The following is a 20,147-nucleotide window of genomic DNA, read 5'->3' as shown; positions in this document are numbered from 1 at the left end:
CGGGACTTACGGATTACCTAAATGTAATCACACACGAAGCTGGAAGTTACGGGACTTAGGGATTACCTAAATGTAATCACACACGAAGCTGGAAGGTACAGGCCTTAGGGATTACTTAAATGTAATCAAACTCGTAGCAGAGGACAAAGTAATCACTTCACGTAATCACACGCGAAGCTAAAACGAACAGGACAGTAATTACTTCATAATTACTTCATCTTTTTCAGGTACAGGACCCATGATTACCCCATGTAATCATACAGGAAGGTTCAGCACACTGTAATTACTCCATGCAATCATACAGAAAGCTAAAAAAAAAAGTACAGGATACAGTACTTCATGTTATCACACACGCAGCTAAAAGGCAAAAGAGACAAGGTAATCATTCATTTCATGTAATCACGCATCAGCTAAAAGCTACAGGACAAAGTAATCATTCACTTCACGTCATCATACACGCACTTAAAAGCTACAGGACAAAGTAATCATTCACTTCACGTCATCATACACGCACTTAAAAGCTACAGGACAAAGTAATCATTCACTTCACGTCATCATACACCCACTTAAAAGCTACAGGACAAAGTAATCATTCAGCTACAGGACAAAGTAATCATTCACTTCACGTCATCATGCTCGCAGCCAAGAGCCACACGGTCGGGGGACAAAGTAATTCCAGCGGTGGTCCACCACGCGACGATTCCATTTAGCCGGAAGTGTCAGCAACACAGCTGGGCACATCCATCCCATCCCCTTCCATCCCTTCCCCCTCCACAACCCTCCACCCCGCGCGCCTCTCCACCCCGCGCGCCTCTCCTCCCTGCCACCCCGCGCCTCCTCACCACCACCACTCCGCTACCTCGTCCCATTTTCCAGTCGGGATGGACAGGTACGAAAACGGTTGGGCAAATGTATACATAATGGACCCGGGGAACTCTCTGAGCCAAATTGCTTAATGGGCTGTCTTGTTGCGCCTGGAGTTTAAGTAAGGATGGTGGTTTGCGCTCTCTCTCCCTCTCTCTCTCTCTCTCTCTCTCTCTCTCTCTCTCTCTCTCTCTCTCTCTCTCTCTCTCTCTCTCTCTCTCAAAGTGGAGAGATCGAGGTTCATTTTCCTTCCCCCCCCCCTCTCTCTCTCTCTCTCTCTCTCTCTCTCTCTCTCTCTCTCTCTCTCTCTCTCTCTCTCTCTCTCTCTCTCAAAGTGGAGAAATCGAGGTTCATTTTCCTCTCTCTCTCTCTCTCTCTCTCTCTCTCTCTCTCTCTCTCTCTCTCTCTCTCTCTCTCTCTCTCTCTCAAAGTGGAGAGATCGAGGTTCATTTTCCTCCCTCTCTCTCTCTCTCTCTCTCTCTCTCTCTCTCTCTCTCTCTCTCTCTCTCTCTCTCTCTCTCTCTCTCTCTCTCTTTTTCGTGGTGGTAGTGGCGGGGGCGCCCCCGCGGTGGTTCATTCCACTCGGTCCCTCTTCCATTCTTGTTGCATTCCTTTTAGCGGGATAACCTGCCTCTACCCCGACCCCGGCTGTACACTAGGGACGGAACTGAACCATAGCGACGACCTAAGCCAGCTCACGGGAGGATGCGTGTCCATTGTATCGGCATTGAAACATATTCTCTGTGTGTGTATTTTTGTTGTGTGATTTAGTGTACGTGTTCCCCGGATGTGTATGACAATGTCTGTGTTTATGCACTTGCTTGTGTGTGTGTGTGTGTGTGTGTGTGTGTGTGTGTGTGTGTGTGTGTGTGTGTGTCTATGTGTGTGTGTGTGTGTGTGTGTGTGTGTGTGTGTGTGTGTGTGTGTGTGTGTGTGTGTGTGTGTGTGTGTGTGTGGTGTGTGTGTGTTTTGTGTGATTTAATGTATGTGTTCCCCAGACATGTATGGCAATGTCTTTATTTATGCACTTGCTTGTCTGTGTGTGTGTGTGTGTGTGTGTGTGTGTGTGTGTGTGTGTGTGTGTGTGTGTGTGTGTGGTAAAAGCGTCGTCGTGACGTCACACCTTCACTTGTCTTAACTTCACTGGAAATGAAATCCGTCTCTCCTTAACCTAGACGTTCTTAACTCCGCCTCCGGCTCTGGTATTCTCCTCGTCTCCCTTTGACTTGCCTTCCCTTTAACTCTGCTACGTTACATGTTGTCTCCCTGTAACTCACCTGTGTTACTTCTCCAATCCCTATAATTCTCCTATATCAATTCTTGCCTCCCTTTAACTCTCCTATATTACTTCTTGCCTCCCTTTAACTCTCCTATATTACTTCTTGCCTCCCTTTAACTCTCCTATATTACTTCTTGCCTCCCTTTAACTCTCCTATATTACTTCTTGCCTCCCTTTAACTCTCCTATATTACTTCTTGCCTCCCTTTAACTCCCCCATATTACTTCTTGCCTCCCTTTAACTCTCCTATATTACTTCTTGCCTCCCTTTAACTCTCCTATATTACTTCTTGCCTCCCTTTAACTCCCCCATATTACTTCTTGCCTCCCTTTAACTCCCCTATATTACTTCTTGCCTCCCTTTAACTCCCCTATATTACTTCTTGCCTCCCTTTAACTCCCTATATTACTTCTTGCCTCCCTTTAACTCCCCTATATTACTCTTGCTCCCTTTAACTCCCTATATTACTTCTTGCCTCCCTTTAACTCCCCTATATTACTTCTTGCCTCCCTTTAACTCTCCTATATTACTTCTTGCCTCCCTTTAACTCTCCTATATTACTTCTTGCCTCCCTTTAACTCCCCTATATTACTTCTTGCCTCCCTCTAACTCTCCTATATTACTTCTTGCCTCCCTTTAACTCTCCTATATTACTTCTTGCCTCCCTTTAACTCTCCTATATTACTTCTTGCCTCACTATAACTCTCCTATATTACTTCTTGCCTCCCTATAACTCTCCTATATTAATTCTTGCCTCCCTATAACTCTCCTATATAATTAAGGTAATTAAGGTAATTGTAATCTAATCTACACATTAGTACGCAGACACCGAAGGTAATTAAGGTAATTGTAATCTAAACATCAGTACGCAGACACCGAAGGTAATTAAGGTAATTGTAATCTAAACATCAGTACGTAGACACCTAAGGTAATTAAGGTAATTGTAATCTAAACATCGGTACGCAGACACCGAAGGTAATTAAGGTAATTGTAATCTAAACATCAGTACGCAGACACCGAAGGTAATTAAGGTAATTGTAATCTAAACATCAGTACGTAGACACCTAAGGTAATTAAGGTAATTGTAATCTAAACATCGGTACGCAGACACCGAAGGTAATTAAGGTAATTGTACTCTAAACATCTGTGCGTCGATAATAACTCAAAATGAATACGTTTCGAAAATGAGGATCGACTGAATATGTGAATGTATGAGGAGTTATTTGCCAAATAGTTAATTGGATCCATTAATTGCCACTAATGAGGAACTCAAAGATTTTCATGTAATTGCATGTACCTGTGCAGGTGAATGCGATCCAGAAATGTAATTAAAGATGAGCCAGAAAAGATGGAATAGATGAATTCTCGTGGGTGTAGATTGAGAGAAATGAATAATTCCAACGACACATAGTTGAAGAATGAATCATTCCAACACCACATAGTTGAAGAATTAATCATTCTAACACCACATAGTTGAAGACTGAATAATTCTAGCACCACATAGTTGAAGACTGAATAATTCTAGCACCACATAGTTGAAGACTGAATAATCTTAGCACCACATAGTTGAAGAATGAATCATTCAAACACCACACATTTAAAGAAGTTATCATTCTAACACCACATAGTTAAAGAATTTATCATTCTAACACCACATACTTGAAGACTGAATCATTCTAGCACCACATAGTTGAAGAATGAATCATTCTAACACCACACAGTTAAAGAAGTTATCATTCTAACACCACACAGTTAAAGAATTTATCATTCTAACACCACACAGTTGAAGAATGAATCATTCTAACACCACACAGTTGAAGAATTTATCATTCTAACACATCACAGTTGAAGAATGAATCATTCTAACACCACATAGTTAAAGAATTTATCATTCTAACACCACACAGTTGAAGAATGAATCATTCTAACACCACACAGTTGAAGAATTTATCATTCTAACACCACACAGTTGAAGAATGAATCATTCTAACGCCACATAGTTGAAGAGTGAATCATTCAAACACAAGACAGGTAAACAGGCTGAACCTAATTAAGTGATAATAACCAACACGGAAAAAAATTTATGCCAGGTTCTTTCCTCACCACACAAGAGTTATTTTCTAACCGGAAGAGCAATATGATTTCGTCTGTGTGTGTGTGTGTGTGTGTGTGTGGGAGCGTCGACCTTATATCTAAGGTCAAGTACGTGCTTGTGAATGTTGTGTGACGTCCATAATTGCACCTGTCGCTCGTCCGCCGCGTAATGGGTCGTCCCGGTCGCGTACACACTTCGTGATAGTTAAGCGCCCGCTAACGAGGGTCTGTGGAAGAAGGAGGGGGGGGGCAAAGAGATTATCAAAGATATCCAGGCATGCAGACCAGCAGGAGGAGGGAAGAGACGAGGTGAGGTGAGGGGCGAGGCGAGGTGAGGTGAGGGGCGAGGCGAGGTGAGGGGCGCGGTGCTGCTGCCTTCCTGACATAGGCGTGTTGAAGTGATGGCCTGGAAGAACCACCTTATTTACACCCTCCGTGTGTCAGTAGATTCTTGTCTGTCTCATCCAATGCAGGACTAAACATAATTTCTTCACATTTAAATTACAACCCATTTTTCCTGTTCATTTCCACATTTTGTCGCCCACGCTCATCATTTTGCTTTTTGCTTCTTTTTTTTTAATTTTCCTTTTTTTTTTCTTTTTTTTTGTCGTTCGAGGTCTGGTGTGGACGAGGGTTTATGTCTGGGATTGAAGTTTCTCTCTCTGACAAAAGGGGAATGAGATGTATGGTCGAAAACACAGAGGTGCAGAAGAGGGGAAAGAAAATATATATATACGAACCAGAGAGAGAGAGAGAGAGAGAGAGAGAGAGAGAGAGAGAGAGAGAGAGAGAGAGAGAGAGAGAGAGAGAGAGAGAGAGAGAGAATGGGGACGTACAGGACCCGTAAAATTTCGACACACACTTCTGTACGGATTCCATCAGAGCTCCGGAGCCCCTCACACACACAAACTGAGGACCTCGAAAGTCTGAACCGAGATAACAGGCACGCAATGTTAGGGCGTACTGATACACACGCAGGGACGGGGCTATAGCCACCGGTGTGTGTGTGTGTGTGTGTGTGTGTGTGTGTGTGTGTGTGTGTGTGTGTGTGTGTGTGTGTGGGTGTGTGGGTGGGTGGGTGTATTACAGAATACGCAAGCATCTCCCTGTACCTCTCTGTGTATTGTGTTCGGTTCCTTGCACCAACCTGTTCCCTCCCACAGTCACCTGACCTCTCCCACATTCATCTCTCCCTCCCACGTTCACCTGCGCCCCTCCCCCAGTCACCCGATCTCTCCCACATTCATCTCTCCCTCCCACGTTCACCTGCGCCCCTCCCCCAGTCACCCGATCTCTCCCACATTCATCTCTCCCTCCCACGTTCACCTGCGCCCCTCCCCCAGTCACCCGATCTCTCCCACATTCATCTCTCCCTCCCACGTTCACCTGCGCCCCTCCCCCAGTCACCCGATCTCTCCTACATTCATCTCTCCCTCCCACGTTCACCTGCGCCCCTCCCCCAGTCACCCGATCTCTCCCACATTCATCTCTCCCTCCCACGTTCACCTGCGCCCCTCCCCCAGTCACCCGATCTCTCCCACATTCATCTCTCCCTCCCACGTTCACCTGCGCCCCTCCCACATTCACCTGGCCCTTCCTGAATCCATCTGACCTTCCCCCACATTTTCCCTTTGTCTCTCCACACACCTCTCATCCTCCACCTTAACACCATCCACCTGACAGACGCTCCATCTTCCACCTGTCTCACCATCATCAGCCTCTCTTATCCTCCACAAACCCCCTTCCACCTTCACCTTACCCCTTCCACCCACTCCCAGCTCCACCTCACCTCCCCACCACCACCACCCATCGCCCAAACTAATCCCCCATCCGCCCACCCACTCCACACACACACACACACACACACACACACACACACACACACACACACACACACACACACACGGCACAATGAGGCACAACTACAAAGGAACCAACACCTTGAATGCATAAGACTCGAAACGGCAAAATTATACCCAAGATATTCCCGGAGTGGCGCAACACGGGCCCAGAACTTTATTTCACAATATCTTGAAACGAAGAGATGGAGCTTTGGGGATAACGACCGCCTCCCTCAGGCTGACTGCTGGGGGAGTGAGGAGGAGAGGAGAGTGTGGGACGACCATCATCCCACGTCGTTTCTCCTTGGTTTGAATCGCACGTTAGATACAGTCCATGGGCCGCCGATGTTCGTTCTCGACTCCTCCAGGGGGGATGAACGATCAGTCGATCTGGGCGCTTTGAGGGGATGTGGAAGGGGGGTTGTACTCTCGTGGTAACGTATGGCAGGCAAATCCTCTCCCTCTCCCTCTTGCCCCATCTCCTGTGGTAGCGCGAGAACTCCACCTCTGGCGCTAAGTCCTGCGGTAGCAACATAGGAACCCATCCAGTACTCCTGTGAAGTCCTGTCTCTGTCGTCTTCCATGTTCTTCCTTTTCCTCCGTCCAAGCATTGAGTCATTCTCCAGATACTAAGTCATCCTCCAAGCACTAAGTCATCCTTTAGGCACTAAGTCATCCTCCAGGCCCTAAGTCATTCTCCAAGCACCAAGTCATCCTTTAGGCACTAAGTCATCCTCCATGCCCTAAGTCATTCTCCAAGCACTAAGTCATCCTCCAAGCACTAAGTCATCCTCCAGGCCCTAAGTCATCCATTAAGCCTTAAGTCATCCTCCAGGTACTAATTCCTAGTGCAGATATAAAGTCATCCTCCAAGAATTATGTCATCTTTTAGGCTCTAAGTCATCCTCTAGGCCTGTAAGTCATCCTCCAGGTACATAGTCATCCTCCAAGAGCTATGTCATCCTTTAGACACTAAGTCATCCTCTCTGCCCTTAAGTCATCCTCCAGATACTGAGTCATCCTCCAGACTCCTAAGCCATCCTCGAGGCATTCAATCATCCTCCACCTTGACTCGCTCCTCCACACCACCACCACCCTCTCCATCTTTCCTCCCATACCATCACTCACAGAAAATTTCCCCCGCTTCATCTTCCAATCATATATCGTGTGATTTACACTAGCCCCGAATCTCCTGTATCGGCTCCTACCCACACACACACACACACACACACACACACACACACACACCTTCCTCTCGTGGTAAGTGTTTTGTTGTGCTCGCCAGAACGAAGGATGTAAGTTTCCTCCCTCATCAGTGTACAAATAACTATGTAGCTATTCTTTTTTGAAATATATATATATATATATATATATATATATATATATATATATATATATATATATATATATATATATATATATACCGGGGTCGACGTGCTGTCAATGGACTGAACCAGGGGATGTGAAGTGTCCGGGGTAAACCATGGAAAGGTCTGTGGGACCTGGATGTGGATAGCGAGCTGTGGTTTCAGTGCATTACACATGACAGCTAGAGACTTAGTGTAAACGAATGCGGCATTTTTTCTCTGTTTTCCTGGCGCTACCTCGCTGAAGCAGGGGGTAGCGACACTGTTCCATGTGGGGCGGGGTAGCGCCGGAATGGATGAATGCAAGCAACAATGAATGTGTATATGTCTGTGTATGTTTATGTATATGTATGTATATGTGCGTGTATGGGAGTATATATATATATATATATATATATATATATATATATATATATATATATATATATATATATATATATATATATATATATATATATATATGTGTGTGTGTGTGTGTGTGTGTGTGTGTGTGTGTGTGTGTGTGTCCCATGTATATATTGCCTGGTGTACTCAGTTTCTTGTTCCTCCGTCTGAAAATGCAATTTGGAAAGACCTCGCAGATCTCTTCCTCGGTTTCTGTGGATTTTGGTGCATTTGTGACATACACAAGCGTGTCTGCGTCACTATATTGCATTTTGTGTGGAGTATTTGATATATAACTGTGCATTCCCCGAAGGTGTCCTTTTGAAGGTGAAACCCCGAAGTGGAACGAATACTTACGGTGATATTGTGTTTGAACATTTTCTCCCATCGGTAGAACAGTGATAAGAAGATTAGTGAATATAAGAAAGGACATGAATGATTGTGGATATGCTTTCGTTCTCAATACCACACGTGTGTGTGTGTGTGTGTGTGTGTGTGTGTGTGTGTGTGTGTGTGTGTGTGTGTGTGTATGTCACACATGCTATTTTACCTTTTGTTTGGTCTTCATTTCCCCCTCTAGTTATTTTTCCCCATTGGTCCTGCTGGAACTCTCGTGGTGGACACACACACATCATACAACCTCCAGAAGGCTTGTCCCTCACATTTATTTCCCCGGGGTTACTATTTCCGTCCCTCTGCCAACATGGACACTCTCCTCTTCTCCCTCTCACCTCCCCAGAATGAATATGTCACACTCCATCCTTTGGGGAAGGGGGGGGGTCGGTCATGAACGTTCACGAAATTCTCTTCATCATATTTCCCTCGACTCTCTCTCTCTCTCTCTCTCTCTCTCTCTCTCTCTCTCTCTCTCTCTCTCTCTCTCTCTCTCTCTCTCTCTCTCTCTCTCTCTCTCATCCTCGTTCTTTAATTCTTGGAAGCCCTTCGCGACGCCTTCTCTCTCTCCCTCCTCCTCCTCCTCCTCCATCATCATCCACCACACCCATGTCTCTGTTGCTGTGACTTCTGACCACCCCTCAACACACCAGACCAACTTACCTTTGCTCATCCTCAAGCAATTCTTTCCTCCCCCCCCACACCTGTAACCTTCCTGCCTGCCTACCTACCTCACCCACCCACCCACCCGTCCGTCCTCCTCCTCCTCCTCCTCACTGGAGACTCACCTTGATAGTCCCCATAGGCTTGGACGATGAGAAGGGAGCCATGCAGCAGCACCAGGAGGCGGGGTAGATGAAGGAGGAAGAAAGGGACCACGAGGGTGGTGTGGGGGCCGAAAACCCCTCCACTCCCTCCACCTCCTCCTCCACCAGCCAGACCAGTATAAGGGCCTCCGCTCGTCCTCATCCCCGCCACCCGGATGCTAGGCCCTCGTAGAAGCATCCTGCAGGAGCTGGGAGATGGAGAGTCGTGGCCCCCAGCCTCCTTTGGACTATTACCTCCAGTCTCGGGCCGTCCCACTTCACGGCGATGCGAGGGTAGACCACACTCCAGCTAACTTGGAAACATTTGCGGGTGATTCACTGCACAATCGGTCACCCACACACACACACACACTCACTCACACACTAGAGGGTCTGGGACACTTGGTCTGCGGTCAGAATATTCATGACTTGCCTCCTAGGGAAAAAAGGGGCGATGCCGTCTCCCTGTGTCCGTCAACTGGTATGAATCTTTCTATAGCACTTGTATTTTCCTCTATTACTTGGTACTCACACACATCTTAGATCTAGGATATTCATGCCTTGCCTTCTAGTAATGGTGCGGCGTTTCGTCCCCCTTTTATCAGTTAATGAGTACAAATGTTTCTGGTGCCTATAATTTCCTCTGTTGCCGGGCACTTTAGTCTCGTTCTAACTGCGTGCAAGTATTCATTTTCAGTCTTAATGATAACCACAATCCCCTCTCCCAGTCCAAAGGCTGGGTTGTGACAACAGGGGTCTCTGCCAGTACAAGCGTCTGTCTTGACGAATCACTTCCAGTGCGAGAGTCAGCGTCGCTGGGGTATCATTTCCAGCGCGAGGCTGCGGCGCTAATGATCCACCTGGTGCGTCGGGCGCCTGTGGTACGGAAAACCTCCTCCGTTACCCTGGTCCTCCACCTCGACGGTGCGTGGCGTGCGCCTCTATACGGTCGCCCCACCTCGTCATAACGGCCTCCCTGATTGAGGAAGCGAGACGGCGTTTTACTCACTGCTGTGGTCGCCAGTCACTCCATCTATTAAATCGTGTGTGTGTGTGTGTGTGTGTGTGTGTGTGTGGCACCATCATGTGGGCGCGAGCTGGAGGAGTGGGTTGGGTGTGGGGGAGCATTTGTGGCTGGCTGACTGATTTACCGCCTGCTGAGGTACGTTAAGTTCCTCGCTCACGGGCGGCGCACTCACGGCTCACTCATGAGACACTCATAACACATTCATATAACAGGACAGCGCACACATACACACACACACTCACACTCGCTGCATATACGCGCTCACGACATGCAACGCGCGAATGAAACATTCACAACACACTCACGGCGCGCTCATAAAAGCTCACGGTACACACACATCATTGTAACGAAACGCTCACAAAACACAACACTAACAAAATACTCACAATACAGCCACGACACATTCGCAAAGCTCACGACACAGAACGCACCATAGCAAACAACCCACACCACACCCACGACACATCTACAACACACAACACCCTCACAACACACTCACAACACAGGCCGCTGACAAAAGCCTCGTTTTATGCGTATGAGTTGCTCTACAACCGGAGTGTCTGTATGGGAGAGACGTTCCCATATCCTCCATCCCCCACTATTCCACTTACAGGCGCTCACACGAACGTCATTGACTTACAAACGTTCAAATGAACTTTAGTTGCACGCGTTCGCATGAACTGCACCTCCCTGACTCACAAGCGTTCATGTGAACTTTATCCATTGACTCACAGGCGTTAACAGGGACTACAACTCCTGACTCACAAACGCTTACATGAGCTTTACTGACTCACAAGCGTTCATTTGATTTTCATTTACTGACTCAAAAGCGTTCACATAAACCTTACTGTCTCACAATCGTTCACATGAACTTCACTGACTCACAAGTTTTCACATGAGCTCCAAGGGCTCCTACGTATTCTACGGAGCTTCTACTGACTCACAAGGAACTTCAATGACATTCGAGCGTTCACATTTGAACTTTACTGACTCACTGACTCATAAACGTTTAAATGTGATTTTTCTCAATGACTCACTGACTCACAGAAACTTCACTGACTCGCAAGCGTTCTCATGAACTTTACCCCTTGACTCACTAGACGTTCAGAGAAACCTCACTTCCTAACTCACAGGCGCTCACAGAAGCTTCACTACTCACGAATGTTTAGAGAAATTACACTTACTGACTCATACCCATACACATGACTCTCACTCAAGTACAGACTCACGGACATTCACATGAGCTACATATAACTAACAAGCGCTCACATGAGCATCTGGCCTCTCACAACCATTCTCATAAGAATCGACGGCCTCACGCGGGTTCACATGAACCTCGCTAATGACTTGGGATTGCTCACACAAGATCTATCAACTCACAAAGGCTCATCTTACAACAGTAACTTAATCTCAAAGTCTGTGGACTTTCACAACCCCAGTCTGTGAACTTTCACAACCTCAGCCTTCCTTACACTTTCCTCATGTGAACCTTTCACTTTCTTAAAAACATTTACTACAAAACCTTACACAAAAATCTATGCACATTCAGATTGTCCATCCTAACCTACAATGAACATGTATGTCATACTAACCTCCAAAATCCAGGATCGAACCCTGACCGTTGGAGGTAAGTAGGTTATATGTTAGTGCGCCTTCATATGCACTAATCACGTATATATATATATATATATATATATATATATATATATATATATATATATATATATATATATATATATATTCCTTCAAACAAAAATGGGTATGTTTGAAGGAATAATGGTTCCAACAATGTTACATGGTTGCGAGGCGTGGGCTATAGATAGAGTTGTGCGCAGGAGGGTGGATGTGCTGGAAATGAGATGTTTGAGGACAATATGTGGTGTGAGGTGGTTTGATCGAGTAAGTGATGAAAGGGTAACAGAGATGTGTTGTAATAAAAAGAGTGTGGTTGAGAGAGCAGAAGAGGGTATTTTGAAATGGTTTGGTCACATGGAGAATGAGTGAGAAAGATTGACAAAGAGGATACATGTGTCAGAGGAGGAGGGAACGAGAAGCGGGAGACCAATTTTGACGTGGAAGGATGGAGTGAAAAAGATTTTGAGCGATCGGGGCCTGAACATACAGGAGGGTGAAAGGCGTGCAAGGAATAGAGTGAATTGGAACGATGTGGTATACCGGGGTCGACGTGCTGTCAAATGATTGAACAAGGGCATGTGAAGCGTCTGGGGTAAACCATGGAAAGTTTTGTGGGGCCTGGATGTGGAGAGGGAGCTGTGGTTTCGGTGCATTATACATGACAGCTAGAGACTGAGTGAGAACGAATGTGGCCTTTGTATTTTTTTCCTAGCGCTACCTCGCGCGCGTGTGGGGGTGAGGGGTGGCGACGGGAATGAATAAAGGCAACAAGTATGAATTATGTACGTGCGTATATTTGTATATGTCTGTGTATGTATATGTATGTATACGTTGAAATGTATAGGTATGTATATGTGCGTGTGAGGATGTGTATGTATACACATGTGTATGTGAGTGGGTTGGTCCATTCTTTCGTCTGTTTCCTTGCGCTACCTCACTAACGCGAGAGACAGCGACAAAGTATAGTAAAAATCATTATATATATATATATATATATATATATATATATATATATATATATATATATATATATATATATATATATATATATTACGTTTCAATAGAGTCCTTGGTACTTTCTCACTTCATATGCAAATTAGAAAGCCCGTAAGCATACTTCAGTACGGCGGGAAGAATAGAACCCCCTCCCAGTGTGAGACCTGGATTCCTGTAAGTATGTTTGGGCGAACAAAGAGCAGCTCGCCTCCGCCGCTTACTGCTCCTATTACAGCTGTGGTGGTCGGGGAGGTGTGTGTGTGTGTGTGTGTGTGTGTCTGTATGTGAGTTACAATTATTCATTACTAATAGACACACACACACACACACACACACACACACACACACACACACATATATATATATATATATATATATATATATATATATATATATATATATATATATATATATATATATATATATATATTTTTTTTTTTCATACTATTCGCCATTTCCCGCGATAGCGAGGTAGCGTTAAGAACAGAGGACTGGGCCTTTGAGGGAATATCCTCACCTGGCCCCCTTCTCTGTTCCTTCTTTTGGAAAATTAAAAAAAAACGAGAGGGGAGGATTTCCAGCCCCCCGCTCCCTTCCCTTTTAGTCGCCTTCTACGACACGCAGGGAATACGTGGGAAGTATTCTTTCTCCCCTATCCCCAGGGATAAATATATATATATATATATATATATATATATATATATATATATATATATATATATATATATATATATATATATATATATATATATATATATATATATACACGAACAAAGTGCATATGAACGCGCACCACCTTCATAGGACATACAAACCTCCAACAGAGAGGATCGAACCCGGGACCCCTGTGCAACAAGCGGAAGCGCCACTGCTAGGCTATGATCGCTCCTAATGACCGGTGTATAGACCCCGTTGCTCACCAACGTGAGATGAAGGGTATTCGAGTACATAATATTCGAATAGTCATTTCCCTATTAGGGGCGATCATAGCCTAGCGGTAGCGCTCCCGCCTGTTGCACAGGGGTCCCGGGTTCGATCCTGGTTGTTGGAGGTTTGTATGATATATATATATATATATATATATATATATATATATATATATATATATATTTATTCCCTGGGGATAGGGGAGAAAGAATACTTCCCACGTATTCCCTGCGTGTCGTAGAAGGCGACTAAAAGGGAAGGGAGCGGGGGGCTGGAAATCCTCCCCTCTCGTTTTTTTTTTTTTTTCTTTTTTTAATTTTCCAAAAGAAGGAACAGAGAAGAGGGCCAGGTGAGGATATTCCCTCAAAGGCCCAGTCCTCTGTTCTTAACGCTACCTCGCTATCGCGGGAAATAGCGAATCGTATGGAATATATATATATATATATATATATATATATATATATATATATATATATATATATATATATATATATATATATATATATATATATATATATATATTGATCAGCCATGCTGACACCACGCATCGCTGCCACAGACCCATCTTCACCAGAAACCACTCACCCTGGTATTTTCCTACCCTCACACTCACCTTGCTCCTTCAATAAAAACTCCTCCCTGCTTCCAATTGCTTCTCTCCCACGGTATATATTTGTAACACCTTCCACCAAAGCGTCTCCATCAGCCCAACCGTATACTTCCTCCAGATCCATAAATGTCACACAGAAACTCCTGTTTCTCTAAGGAATTCTCACGCATTCTTCAGAGCAAAACATCTAATCCACACACACACACACACATACTACATTGATCCTCCTCATTCTGATGCCTCTGTAATTGCTTTCACCCTCTCAATCACCCACTCTCCCGTACAATCGATTAGGTAAATTCAACAAACTTATACCTCTGTTATTCTAAGTTTCACCTTTAAACCCCCTTTCCCCCTTCCCTTTGTACAGTGGCACCTATACAGGCATTCCAGCGACCCTCAGGCACCTCATCACGTAATGTAAAACTCGAACTAACGGTTCAACAACTCACTTAATCCCCCATCTCAGGATAAACCGTCCACCACAGGCGTGTGGCCAACACTCGGTCCTGGTAGCAAGCACAGAGCATCTGACTAAGGGGAGGAACAACGTGGTTTCAGGGGTGGCAGAGGATGTGTGGATCAGGTGTCTGCTTTAAGCAACGTGGGAGAAAACACTTGAAGACACAGAAGGCTATCTATGTGGCATTCATAAAGATCCGGAGGAGGCATGTGGGAGGACCGCCAGACATACGTAGTGGAGGGCGTTTACGAATATATGGCACAGAGGAGGAGAGATTTTTAGATGCAGGGAGGAGCTCTTATCGAGAGAGCTAGGCGATTTGGTGGAGGAAGGTGAGTGGTTCCAGGTGAAGGCGGGTCTGCGGCAGGGATGTGTGATGTCACCATGGCTCTTTAATCTGATTATGGATAGGGCGGTAAGGAGGGGAAAAAATATGTATAAGTGAATAAGAGGGTTTTCAAGATAGGGTAGGTCTGCAGCCTGGCAGGGGCGTGGTCTCTTGAAAAAGGTGAGTCACTTATTCTTTGCCAAAGAGACGGGCGCTCGCGGTACGTTCGGCTGAGAAGCCTCGGAATTGTATCTCTGAGTCTGGAAGAGTTTGTGAAAAAAGAAGGAAGTTGAGAGCAGATGTGAATAAAAGCAAAGTTATTAGGTTTAGCAGGGTTGACGGAGAGGGGTAGCTGGGGGTGGTGCGAGTGTGGACGGGAAGAAAAAAATTGGAGGAAGTGAAGTGTATCAGATATCTGGGAGATGGAGGTGGCAGGGAATGGAATCATGGGAGCTGAAGTGCGTCACTGGGAGAATGAGGGAGGGGGACGAAGGTTCTGTAAGCACCGAAGAGTGTGTGGATAGAGTCACTAACTCGTAGGGTAAATATGGGTTTGTTTGAGGTATAGGAGCCCCGACGGTGTTGTATGGTTGCGAGATATGGGTTATAGACAAGGACGTGTGGAGGAGGGTGAATGTGCTGGAGATGAAGTGTTCGAGGACAACATATGGTGCAAGGAGGGCTGGTCCAGTAAGAAATAATGGGGTGAGAGAGATGTGTATGGTTGAGAAAGCTGAGGAGGGTGAGCTGAAATGGTCTGACATATGAAGACTATAAGTGAAGGGAAGTCGACAAAGAGGACATACCTGTCAAAGGTGAAAGGGACAAGGGGAAAAAAAAGGGAAAAGCCGAACTGGAGATGGAAGGATGAATGGAAAAGGCTTTAAATGCTCGGGACCTGAATATGCAGGACGGTATAAGGAATGCAAGAGAGAGAGAGAGAGAGAGAGAGAGAGAGAGAGAGAGAGAGAGAGAGAGAGAGAGAGAGAGAGAGAGAGAGAGAGAGAGAGAGAGTGAACTAGAGCAGGTGTGGTATACAGGGGGCGACATGCAGTCAGCTGATTGAAACCATGGAGAGGTCTGTGGGGGTTTGTGGATAAGGGGCTGTGGTCTTGGTGCATTACACACGACAGCTAGATAATGAGTGTGAGCGAACGAGGGCATTTTTTGTCTGTCCTTGACGCTTGCTCGCTAATGAAGGAAACGACAAATATATATATATATATATATATATATATATACAATGTTGTATGGTTGCGAGGCGTGGGCTATGGATAGAGTTGTGCGCAGGAGGATGGATGTGCTGGAAATGAGATGTTTGAGGACAATGTGTGGTGTGAGGTGGTTTGATCGAGTGAGTAACGTAAGGGTAAGAGAGATGTGTGGAAATAAAAAGAGCGTGGTTGAGAGAGCAGAAGAGGGTGTTTTGAAGTGGTTTGGGCACATGGAGAGGATGAGTGAGGAAAGATTGACCAAGAGGATATATGTGTCGGAGGTGGAGGGAACAAGGAGAAGAGGGAGACCAAATTGGAGGTGGAAAGATGGAGTGAAAAAGATTTTGTGTGATCGGGGCCTGAACATGCAGGAGGGTGAAAGGAGGGCAAGGAATAGAGTGAATTGGAGCGATGTGGTATACCGGGGTTGACGTGCTGTCAGTGGATTGAAGCAGGGCATGTGAAGCGTCGGACGTATGTATATACATGTGTATGGGGGGGGGGTTGGGCCATTTCTTTCGTCTGTTTCCTTGCGCTACCTCGCAAACGCGGGAGACAGCGACAAAGTATAATAAAAAAAAAATGATATAGATATATATATATATATATATATATATATATATATATATATATATATATATATATGCAGAAAATCGCAACAAATACATGACTTTACGTATGCACCAACACCACTAGAGAAGGGAAATACGAAAAACTTGAGCGCTTTCGTGTATTTCCTCATCTCCGGAGGACTAGCTACACAGAGAAACTAGACACAATAAGGGGTTATGTGCACAGGACCGGAGGAAACATGAAGTGGGGTCAAGTGACCTTGCAAATAGTGGGAGGCGAGGTAGGCACAAGGGTCTGCGTGACCCACTCTATACCTGACCTTGACCTGACATTCCCTGGATGACCTCACACACACACACACACACACACACACACACACACACACACACACACACACACACACACACACACAATATATATATATATATATATATATATATATATATATATATATATATATATATATATATATATATATATATATATATATATATAAAGAGCGACAGAGAAGACTTGGTGGTTTCAGTGTGCTAATAAACATATACACAGTTCCAGAACTGAGACAGAAACCCAACACTCGTGTGCCATTTATTACCTGAGCAAAACAAGTCACCAGGGCTTGACTGTCATGCACCAGAGCTTGACTGTCATGCACCATGGTTTGACTGTCATGCACCAGAGCTTGCGATGTGGTGAGGCAGAAGGCGCTACACCGTCTACACTCTGGTCACATGCAGCAGAGGACCCTGTGAAAGTGGGGTATCACGTGTTCTCTCCCTCACTCTCCACAACCAGTTCATTAATTACTCACGCTTGTCTTTCCACAGCTATTTTTGTTTCCGTGTGTGTGTGTGTGTGTGTGTGTGTGTGTGTGTGTGTGTGTGTGTGTGTGTGTGTGTGTACTACTGACTAATTTTCTCATTCTTAACAATGTCATGATGGGAACTGAATGTGGGTCAGTGTACTGTGAGGAGGGAATACAGATGGTACTAAATATTTTACGATCATTTCCATTTTCTTCATGGTAAAATCTCTCTCTCTCTCTCTCTCTCTCTCTCTCTCTCTCTCTCTCTCTCTCTCTCTCTCTCTCTCTCTCTCTCTCTCTCTCGCCCTTGTTGAGCTCGTCACTTTGGTTCTTGCCACTGCTCGTGTTAATTGATCACATGACGCCATACCACAGCAAATACCAGGAGATGGCCTAGTTTCATGCAAAGTATGACTGGTTAAACAATGCAAGAGAATATATATGTGTATATATATATATATATATATATATATATATATATATATATATATATATATATATATATATATATATATATATATATATATATATATGTTTTACTGATCTAAGTTTAATTTCTCTATCATCAACGAGGAGGGAGATGGGTCCTTCCTCATCCTCTGATTCCCTAGATCTAAGTCAAGGGTTAGGTTCTGAGGTTATTTCTCCACACACTACGTATCATGAGTCTGTACAGTATACAGCCTGTGTGAGCGCTGGACGGGCTCTCAACCTCACCACCACGTACGGGTATGGTCACGTCTCGCTGACAGCGGGAGGCGCGTCGCCCCCGATCACTTACGATGATGGACACTTCATTCGTCGCAGATTCTCTTATTTCTTCTTTTTTTTTTCCAGGACGTGTGGGCATGCGAGCGTACGACCGATCGCTTCCTGGTCACTTCTGAAACAACAACACTCGACTCACGAGAGTAGTCGGTCGGTCGGTCGGTCCGTTCGTCCGTTCGCGGGCGGCTCTATTTCCAACTAACGACAGGGTGACTAGGGCGAGGAGGGTGTGCCATCAGCCGAGGGGAGAGGGAAAGTAAGTATTTGTTTATCGTCGAGGAGGAGGAGGAGGAGGAGGAGGAGGAGGAGTTGTTGTTTTCGTCGCTGTGGACCGCGCGCGTGGGAGCTCGTCTGAGGAGGCGGGGCAGCGCAGCGCTGCTGGGAGCAACACAAGGTGAGCCAGTCAACCCATCGACTGGCGAGGCGAGCGAGAGAGCACTGGGCCACCGGGCTCCTCCCTCCTCCACCACCACTACACCACCACCACCACCGCCGCCGCCGCCACCACACCTGCCCTCCACGCCCAGCGCTCCACCCCTGCACGCTCCCGTCTTTCTCTTATGAGTCTCCAGGTCCTCCCGGGTTCTGTCTACCCCACATCTGTCTCCAGACCTACCCCATCTGTCTCGCAACCACATCACCGCCAACCACGCCCTCTACCACACCTCCCTGACTGTATCACCTCTCTCACTCTCTCAACCACACCACCAATTAACCCCGCCAATCTGACCGTCCACCACATCGCTGGCTTCACCCTCCAAAAGCCACCTGTCTACCACAGTCTCGTAACTTTGACCTCGACCCATTTACCTCTGTTACACTTCCAGCCTCGATCCGCTTCATCCTACCACAGTTCCATCCTCGCTCTTCCCCCTTCTACCACAGTTCAAGCCTCAATCCGACTCCTAACACACTTCTGGTTCTTCTCCATCTCTTTCTACAGCACTTCCAGCCTCGCTTCGCCCCTCTCTTCTACAGTCCCAGCCTCCCTCCGTCTCTCTCTCTCTCTCTCTCTCTCTCTCTCTCTCTCTCTCTCTCTCTCTCTCTCTCTCTCTCTCTCTCTCTCTCTCTCTCTCTCTCTACCACACTTCCAGCCCCCCCTACACCATCTCCTTCCAAAACACCTTCCAGCGTCTCCCATCTCAAGTTTCTACTCCACCTCCAGTTCCGCCCTTCCCGTGTCCACATCATCCTCCAGACTCGAGCCATTAGTCGCGAAGTTCGTGTCGCACACATCAACCACACTGCCTCTCTTCACCCACACCTCCGCTTGTTCCTCAACCATCCTTCCAGGTCCCCACGCCTCCTGGGTCAGCCCCAGTCGTTTCTCGATCACCACCACATCCGTCTCTCTCGTCTTTGTGTATCCAGGACCGTCTCCTTTCGTCTTTTACACTTCCAGGACGGTCTCCTCTGGTCTTTTACACTTCCAGGACCGTCTTCTCTGGTCTTTTAACACTTCCAGGACCGTCTCCTCTGGTCTTTTACACTTCCAGGACCGTCTCCTCTGGTCTTTTACACTTCCAGGACCGTCTCCTCTATTCTTTTACACTTCCAGGACCGTCTCCTCTAGTCTTTTACACTTCCAGGACCGTCTCCTCTGGTCTTTTACACTTCCAGGACCGTCTCCCCTGGTCTTTTACACTTCCAGGACCGTCTCCTCTGGTCTTTTACACTTCCAGGACCGTCTCCTCTGGTCTTTTACGCTTCCAGGACCGTCTCCTCTGGTCTTTTACACTTCCAGGACCGTCTCCTCTGGTCTTTTACACTTCA

General features: G+C 46.0%; 1 protein-coding gene across 4 annotated transcripts in view; it reads right to left on the bottom strand.

Moving 5' to 3' along the window:
- Window positions 1-18,808, bottom strand: part of LOC139754558 (nephrin-like) — a 531,853-nt gene extending 513,045 nt beyond the window's left edge. The window contains exons 1-2 of one of the 4 annotated variants that reach the window (XM_071671913.1): window positions 18,388-18,808; window positions 9,011-10,004 (exon numbers count right to left, since the gene is read on the bottom strand). In XM_071671913.1, coding sequence (XP_071528014.1) covers window positions 9,011-9,227 — 217 coding nt within the window. In that variant the 5' untranslated portion in view covers window positions 9,228-10,004; window positions 18,388-18,808. The remainder of the gene's footprint in view (window positions 1-9,010; window positions 10,005-18,387) is intronic. The other 3 variants (XM_071671914.1, XM_071671915.1, XM_071671916.1) reach the window with 3 other exon arrangements.
- Window positions 18,809-20,147: the final 1,339 nt, after the last annotated feature.

The sequence above is a fragment of the Panulirus ornatus genome, chromosome 17, assembly GCF_036320965.1.
Source record: "Panulirus ornatus isolate Po-2019 chromosome 17, ASM3632096v1, whole genome shotgun sequence".
In the NCBI taxonomy this organism is placed as follows: Eukaryota; Metazoa; Arthropoda; class Malacostraca; order Decapoda; family Palinuridae; genus Panulirus; species Panulirus ornatus.
Note: the sequence above shows the minus strand (reverse complement) of the source record. Positions and strands in the feature narration are given on the sequence as shown.